Source organism: Plasmodium berghei, assembly GCF_900002375.2.
Source record: "Plasmodium berghei ANKA genome assembly, chromosome: 3".
NCBI classification, from domain to species: Eukaryota; Apicomplexa; class Aconoidasida; order Haemosporida; family Plasmodiidae; genus Plasmodium; species Plasmodium berghei.
In genome coordinates, this window is record NC_036161.2 from 588,228 (window position 1) to 597,317 (window position 9,090).

At 20.5% G+C, this 9,090-nt stretch overlaps 2 protein-coding genes and 1 pseudogene across 2 annotated transcripts, besides 1 other annotated feature; 2 read left to right on the top strand and 1 right to left on the bottom strand.

Annotated features, from left to right (window-relative positions):
- Positions 1-1,357: 1,357 nt before the first annotated feature.
- Positions 1,358-2,277, bottom strand: PBANKA_0316821 (annotated as a pseudogene).
- Positions 1,358-2,277: a sequence feature (fam-a protein, pseudogene).
- Positions 2,278-4,006: 1,729 nt separating this feature from the next.
- On the top strand, positions 4,007-4,958 carry PBANKA_0316841 (fam-b protein; the record flags this gene model as incomplete). The annotated part of the gene is made up of 2 exons (XM_034567630.1): positions 4,007-4,075; positions 4,248-4,958. The coding sequence occupies 2 exons, from the start codon at positions 4,007-4,009 to the stop codon at positions 4,956-4,958; spliced, it is 780 nt and encodes a 259-aa protein (XP_034420049.1).
- A 2,995-nt stretch (positions 4,959-7,953) lies between these two features.
- PBANKA_0316861 (BIR protein) lies at positions 7,954-9,090 on the top strand (the record flags this gene model as incomplete). The annotated part of the gene is made up of 3 exons (XM_034567641.1): positions 7,954-7,968; positions 8,075-8,914; positions 9,004-9,090. The coding sequence occupies 3 exons, from the start codon at positions 7,954-7,956 to the stop codon at positions 9,088-9,090; spliced, it is 942 nt and encodes a 313-aa protein (XP_034420050.1).

The following is a 9,090-nucleotide window of genomic DNA, read 5'->3' on the forward strand; positions in this document are numbered from 1 at the left end:
AAAAGATGTTTTATGTATCTAACATTTTTAATAATACAATAAAAATATGTACATTAATAGGAAATTAAACTATAGATATATGTATACTATCCTTTTATTTTTCGACTATATATAATTTCATTTTATGCTAAAGTTTTAAATTCAAATAATAGAGATAGTTCTATATACATTAATTTATTTACTATAAAGGCATAATATTAGATTAATCACTATTAATTTTTAAACTTTATAGTTTTGAGGTACAAATAAATTATTTTTTAAAATAGTTAAAAGAAAAAATATAAATATATTAATAAAATTTAATGTTATAGTTTGTTATAATACTTATAAACAACCTGGTATATAAAATTAACGGTATTGTACTAATATATGTAATATTGTATCAATAACTAATATTGAAATATGTTAAATTTGGGAAACATACAATTATATATTAATTTTATCGAAAAGGTACATATAATAAATTTTCTTTGAACTAATAATATTTTTATTAGGCTATTATATGCATACACATTCACAAACATATAATTTAAATATATTGTTATTACGAAATAATATATATGTTCTAAAATGTTATACTTTAAAACAATGAAACAAGAGAAATTACTAATTGGTTTAAAGTATTTTTATTAACCGCATTAATTATTCCGTTGTACTATACATTGGTATACCAACAGCATCATAATAGTAACAACAATAATAATATTAGATTAATATATGGTGTTTATTTAATTATATTACATGGATATAAAGTAGTTATATATATTATTAAACTTGTAATAAGACTAAAATTGTACACACAAAACATCAAATGGCATATTACAAGTTTGGTTTAGTATGTTTTTAATGTGCTAATAATATAATTAACGCTACCAAGCAAAATAATAACAATTCCAGAATGTTCGTTAAAAATATAGTTTTCCATTATATAAATAAATATAGTTTATTATAAAATATTTAGTATAATATTATTTACTAAAATTTATTTGTACATAGATAATAGCAGGCATGCAAAAGGTGCTGACCATTATAAAATGTGTTTTAATATATATATCAGTTAAAATCTAAATGGAAACTATAAACTTATAGACTAAAAAAATATAAATATCAGTATGAAAGAATAATCATAATAAAATATAATAGTTACATTTGTAGTGTTCACGAAATGGAATATTCATAAGTGTATTATTATATTAAATGGTGTGAACAAATTATATACAAAATAAGCTTTCTTATTATGAAAAAGTGATTCTTCATTATGATAATTTAAACTATATATTATACACAAATTTAAACATATTTTATTAATATATATTCCAATATTAAACTGTTAAAATCTATTGTGTGACTTATGTGTTTAACCATTAAAGTTGTTTAGAATTTTTTTCATTATAATTAATATACTTTTTCCTTTACATCTTTTACATTCTCTTATACCCAAATCTTTTTGACAGGGTTTATAACAAACATTCTATGAAAAATATTAAAAATGGATAAATACGTAGAAGAAATATTTCAATTTGACGAGGACAAATACAATATATTATGCATATGTATATTTATACAGAAATTATATATTTTTGATGAATGATGAAATATAATTATTATAATATTAAAAATTTTATATTGCTTACATATTCAATATAGGTAATACTAACATTATCGCTTTCTCTTTTAATAATAAATCCGAACAATTCAGTAACCATTTTTTTAATACTATCTGTTTAGCAACATTATCCAAATCAATATGATCTTTGGACAATTCTGCACTTTCTACGGTAGTCTTTTGTTTTTTTATTGACACTGACGTCGTCATTTACATTTATCGATGTATTTACAATTATTGTTATATCTTCTGATTTCTACAAAATGAATAAATATATATTTTAATAAATTGTATGAATAATATGAAAAACACGATATATATCGAGACGAAGGAAAAAAGTCTCCTTACTTCAACTATTGCAGATAAGCTAAAATTATATTTATTGGGTGTTGTGTTTCGGTTTTGATTAGATCTTTGTAACATTATTAAATTTTGATAGTATTCACGGATAACTTTTCCTAAAAATCAAATTATAATTTTATATAAATGTAAACTAAAATATTATGGTTTAACAAAACAAAAAAATAGTAGCATAACGCATTGAAAAAATACACAAGAAATATAACATAAAAAGCGATAACCATATATTAAATTGTTTAATTAACTATATTTTATATACCTTTACTATCGCTGGAACCGAAACTATATAAATCCTTGGCTTCATATAACATTTTTACTATTTTATTATACTAATGACAAAAAAAAATGCATTCATATAATAATAATTATATTTTTTATTCAAACTGAATTTCACAACACAAAAAATTATGTTTGTTATTTATAAATTATTTGGATTGCGGATTATAAGATGAAATCTTGCAACGTCATTATCTCCATATTTTGTAAACACATAGATCCTTTTATTCCCCTTAAAAAATAATTGTTGTAACAATTATTAAGATAATTGTGGTGTTTTAAGCGATATATAGCTTTGCCCATAATTTCTGTTGCTTTTTTGGTTTCTTCAGGATCAATACACGCTAGTAAGTTTCATTTTTCACGATTTTCATTCGAACCACTATTGATCAAAGTGGAATTATTTATAATTTGTAAAAAAAACATAAATTTATTTATAAGACGGTATATATCCTTTTCAAGTGTTATATATTATATATTTGTGTAATATGTATATAATATTTTCATAATGCCGAATGTAATGTATATTTATTTTATATATTTTGCGTAGAAACAGTATTTAAATCATCCATATCTGGAATTGACTCACTTACAAGGGCTCTATTGCTCGCATATACAAGCAAGCATAAAAGAGCAAACACTGTTTTAATGTATCCTTTATTTATTTTTGATAAATATAATATTATAAATATATTGTATTTTTAAAATTTAAAAACTCGAAAAGTTACAAAAGTATAATTAAAATTGAAATAAAATACTATCCAACAAAATTATAAAAAACTATATTTATTTAAAATAAATTAAGGCAAATATTTAAACAAAAAATATATATAATTATATAATGCATATGGTTTTATCATACTTATAAAATATATCGATTTTCCATTTAATTGATCTAATTATAAAACAAACAAATAACAAAAACTTTCATAAATAATAACACTCAAAAATATTATGGTTTTCTATATCCTTAATATTATAATAAATAAAGATAAATATTTTTAATTATATTATATATATAACATTTTTAATATGACATGTTATGAGTTTACGATTTTTAATTTTTATAATTCATTAAATTAAAACTAAAACCAATAAAATATATCGATAAATATAGGATATATATATTAAATTTATGCGAGTGTAGAATAAATCTATATGCTTTACCTATATTATTTATACCACAATGTGTCGATCATATAAAAGTTTAAATTAATATTAAAAAATACCTATAGGTTTTAGCGTATTTTGATATTACTTTATTTGAATATAACTCACACAATATGTTATTTTATATAACATTTGATAATATATGATTTGAATATAATTATATATGCATATTGTATGCTAATGAATAAATGATGGCTATAGAAATATACATTATTTATTAATTACATAAAAACAATAGTTTGTTGTTCTTTCGATTTTTCGTATTTTTTTAGATAATATACAATTTTTATAATTAAAATATTAAAAAAAATTATTATTTAGAGAAAAATTAATATTATTTGAAAAAAAAAAATATTTATATCCATAAATAATTTTGATGAATATAACGGAAATTATTACAATTACATTAATTAATTTTATAGAGTGGAAAAAATTAATAAATGAAATAAATTCGTTTTTTTTATATATATATTCATTTATTCATAAATTTTAGAACAAAAAACTAGTAAATATTACTATTTTGTGAATAAATATTAAGTTACCGACATTACCTCAAACTTCATATATTAGTTCTTTTATTTAATAAAGGTAAAAATGAGAGTCAGTGTTTTAAAATATGTTCTTTTTTCAATTGTTATTTGTTCTTTTGAATATGCCAAAAATGTAAGTTAAACTTTATTTTCTTTTATTATTAATAATATTTCATTATAGTTTTTGTATTTATCGCTTTACATTAACCTTATATTATTGTCTCATGTATTGACAAGGTACTTAAGTTAAAGAAGCAATTAAAATTAATTACATATATGTTAATAAATATTTCATTTCTTTGTAGGAATTATACTTTGTAAACGATAAAGGGATATACCTTGAAGGGAATGTAATAAACTTTAGAAATAATAGGATATTAGCAGATGTAGATAAAGAATTTGATTTAAATGAATTTTGTCAATCAACTTTGAGTCTTGCAACTCAACTTGGTGATTGCATTGAAGATAACGAAGAAATAGCACACCTTCGAAATATTATAGATTCACATATAAAGAAGCATGAAGAAAGTAACACATCAATTGATTTAAAAAATGTAGATAGTAAGACAAAACAATTAATTAATGAGTTTCGAAAAGAATTAGAAGAATTAAAAAAACATATTACTGATAAAATGAATGGTGAATTAGCAATACAGCCGATAGATGATAAAATAATAATAAAAAAAGATGAAAATAGTTCTGTATCAGAACATGAAGACTTTAAACAATTGGAAAATGAAAGAAATATCGTAGCGAATGAGCATTATGAGACCGATTCAAGTATCGAAGAATTAAAAAATAAACGAAAGTTAAAAAAAAGGATCAAAGGATTAATGGTGAGGTCGGTGTTGTTGGTGGGGTTTATTTTTGCGTTATTGATACCCGGATGGATTTCATCTGTATTTATTATTATGAATGCAGCGCTTTCAATTGAAACAATTATTAGAAGTTATCAATACGTTAAATTATCTTTTAAAGTACGTAAAATGCCCAAAAAAAAAAAAAAATCAAGGTAGGCATTTTATTATTATGATTTGTTATACTTTTTTAAATGAATAAAAATAATATATTTAATATTTGATGTTACATATTCATAGATATATTATATAAACAAAGTGATTACATATCTATCTATGGAGACCATATATTATTTAGATTTGATAAACGAGTTCAAAGACGATATTTAAGAGAAAAACTAAAAAAATACAGAATAAAATGAATCATTATATATGATTCGAAGAGTATGGGTTATTCCAGGAATAGTAATAATGATTGATATATGTTAAGAAACTGTACATTTGGAAGTAAGTAATTTTTGCATAATTTTTATATAGTTTTTATGTTGTGGGTCAGGGTTATGCTTGTGGTACTCATATTTGGGTTAGGGTTAAGTATTATATTGCATTAATTTTTTATAATTTGAACACTAATTAAATATATGTATCATCCCGTATATTTAATCTCGAAATAATGTCTAAATATTCAACCAAAAAAGGGATACTGTCATTAATATGAAAAGGGTCACATAACATTTTTTCATAATTATAATATATATAATTGAGTGTTCATATCGATTTAATATGATTAAAAAAAATGTCTATATTGTATATATTAATTCATATTGTGATATATCATAATTATTTATTATATAAGACTTGTTAACTCAGAGTTATATTGAATTATACATATCATAATATATTTCTTTATTTGGTGAAACATTTTATTTAGTAAAACTTATTATTTTTGTCACCATTATTTTGATTTAATTATACTTCCAACCAAACTATATAGTAATCTTATATATCAGGGTAAAATTATAATTCGATTCATTTTGAATATTCATCTACATTATAATATACCTTCAAGCTAATGGAAATATTTTTATTGTTAATTAAGCATATTGCCAATATATAATAGGTAATCATAAAATATAGATGCATGGCATATCGATCTAAAATCGACAATGCAGCGATATTTATAAAAGATGTTTTATGTATCTAACATTTTTAATAATACAATAAAAATATGTACATTAATAGGAAATTAAACTATAGATATATGTATACTATCCTTTTATTTTTCGACTATATATAATTTCATTTTATGCTAAAGTTTTAAATTCAAATAATAGAGATAGTTCTATATACATTAATTTATTTACTATAAAGGCATAATATTAGATTAATCACTATTAATTTTTAAACTTTATAGTTTTGAGGTACAAATAAATTATTTTTTAAAATAGTTAAAAGAAAAAATATAAATATATTAATAAAATTTAATGTTATAGTTTGTTATAATACTTATAAACAACCTGGTATATAAAATTAACGGTATTGTACTAATATATGTAATATTGTATCAATAACTAATATTGAAATATGTTAAATTTGGGAAACATACAATTATATATTAATTTTATCGAAAAGGTACATATAATAATTTTTCTTTGAACTAATAATATTTTTATTAGGTTATTATATACATACACATTCACAAATATATTGTTATTGCGAAATAATATATGTTCTAAAATACTTAATTTAAAAACTATGAAACAATGAAATATTCTCCATTGATTTAAAGTATTTTTATTAAGCTCACTAATTATTATATCGTACTATACAGTGATATAGCAGTAGCAATAATAGTAATATTATATTAATATATTGTGTTCATTTGATACACTATATGGGTATAAATTCATTATATGTATTATTAAACTTATAATAAGACTAAAATTGTATACATGCAAGATAAAATGAAATATTATAATATATATTTAAGCAAGCTTTAATGGGATAATATTAGAGTTAAAACTACCAAGAAAAATAATATTAATAATTCTATAGTCTTTTTAAAAATATTGTTTTTCATCATAAAACTAAATATAGTTTACTATAAAATAAAAAGCAAACTATATATTTATAAAAGTAATAATTATAAGTTATTTTTAATGTATACATTAATTGAAAGTTTTAATGGTAGAAAATATAAAATATAATTAAACTATGTAGAATAAGTAGATTTTATATGGGTACATATTTGTCTTAAAAAATAATACTTCCCTTATCTCTCCTATCTAAAATGTAAATATAACAATTTAATTACGCATAGTTTTTTATTATACTTTAAAATTTGCATCAATACTTATTTATGTGTTATATATTTAATATTTACTAAGTATTATTTTAAAAACAATATACATTAAAAGACTTATTTAAGGTTATAAATACAGTTTCAGTGCTAATTCTCGTTTTAAACCGTGGAAAAGATGTGCAAACTATATTATAAAATCACTCAATAAGGTATATTTTTAAATTAAAATATATAGGAATACAAATAATGTTATAAGACTCATTAAAATGAATTATTAATTTATCTACATTAAATAAAAATAATATTATAATTATGCAATTTGCATAGAAAATGGAACATTCAACTTAATTTGCAAATATTATAATTTTAATAAAGTATTGGTATATAGTATTAGAGACAACTATATAAATATTTAATATATTTTAAAAAATTACTATTTATATATTTTTAAGGATATAGTAATAATAACTTTTTTAATTTTTTATATTTGTGCAGTATTTAAGTTTCAGGGCATTGTTTATGTTCTATATTAAAGCATATGCATAAGAAAATATATTTTAAATTCATTATAAAAGTATATTAATTTTTATAATAATGCTCATATGAGTGTTATTAAGGATAACAACTTATGCAAAATTGTTTTATATATATACATGATAAAACATTTATTAAACACCCCCAAAACAATATAATTTATCTAACTATAATAACAAAAATATAATATTCTTTTAGTAATAATATTATATTATTATTACATATTAATTTTAAATTGAAATTAATAATAATAAAAATATTTTTATCTACAGATAATTGCTGTATATAGGGTTAAATAATTGTATTACCTATTTTAGTATATATATATATATAATATGATACCCCCTTAACCTAGAACTATAAATTATATTCATCATAATGGATGATACTCTAGTATGTACATTTTTTATATTATATTTCCTATAAACTTCTTTAAGTTTTATTTTAAAGACATTTTCTTAATACATATTTTTATCATTTTTTTTAAATGGTTTCTTAGTGTTCAAACTTTGATATTTTGAGGATGCATTTACCCGCTAAATTAGGCGGAACTGCAAAACGTGAACTAAAAAATATTATTGATTTCCAAAATTATTGCCATAATGATAACTGCAATACTGATCTCGAAAAAATTACGGTTGGATTTTTATGGTTACTTGGAAAATATTATTCTATATCCCAAAATAGAAGTTATAATGAAAATAATACTAATCCATTTTTTCTATATATGATTTCATGGTTTAGTTACCAATTAAATAAAATCACAGGGCACAATTCCACCACAATAAACGATTTTTATAATAAAAAAATAAAAAATAATGATAAATATAAAAAATTTAGAGATGATTCCAGTAAATTTACAAATCTTGATGAAGACTTAAATAAAAAAAGTGATTTTTTGAATATTAATATTAAAGATCTGTCTAAATTTTATGATCCATTTAAACTATTATGTAGTATGTATGGTAATGCTGCAATGAATATAAATGACGCCACCCTGTCAAATACTGCTACTAGTTTTGTTAACACATATACAGAGCTTAACAATAATTATAATGCTAAAGGTACCGCATATAGTCAAATATTGTCTGCTTTATCAACTGATTATAATAATTTAAAAACTAAATGTAAAGATTGTTCATCCCTTCCAGCGATAAAAACAACACAGAATCATGTGTTAAGTTCTAAAAATAACTCTGAACAAAGTTCTGGACAAAGTTCTCGGCAATTTTCTGCAAAAACATATGAAGTTACATCAAGTTCGTCGATAGGAAACAAATTATTTACAGTTTTATCGATATTTGGTGCAATAGCATTTTTTTTAGGAATCTCATATAAGGTAAATAATAAGGAATTAAAAAATGGTTTTCATTATATATATGCAAGCATTAACAAAAATATCATACGCTTCTTAACATTTTATATTAGTATTCATTATTTGGATTTCGGAAACGAGCTCAAAAACAATATTTAAGAGAAAAAATAAGAAATATAAAGAAGAAAATGAGTTGTTAA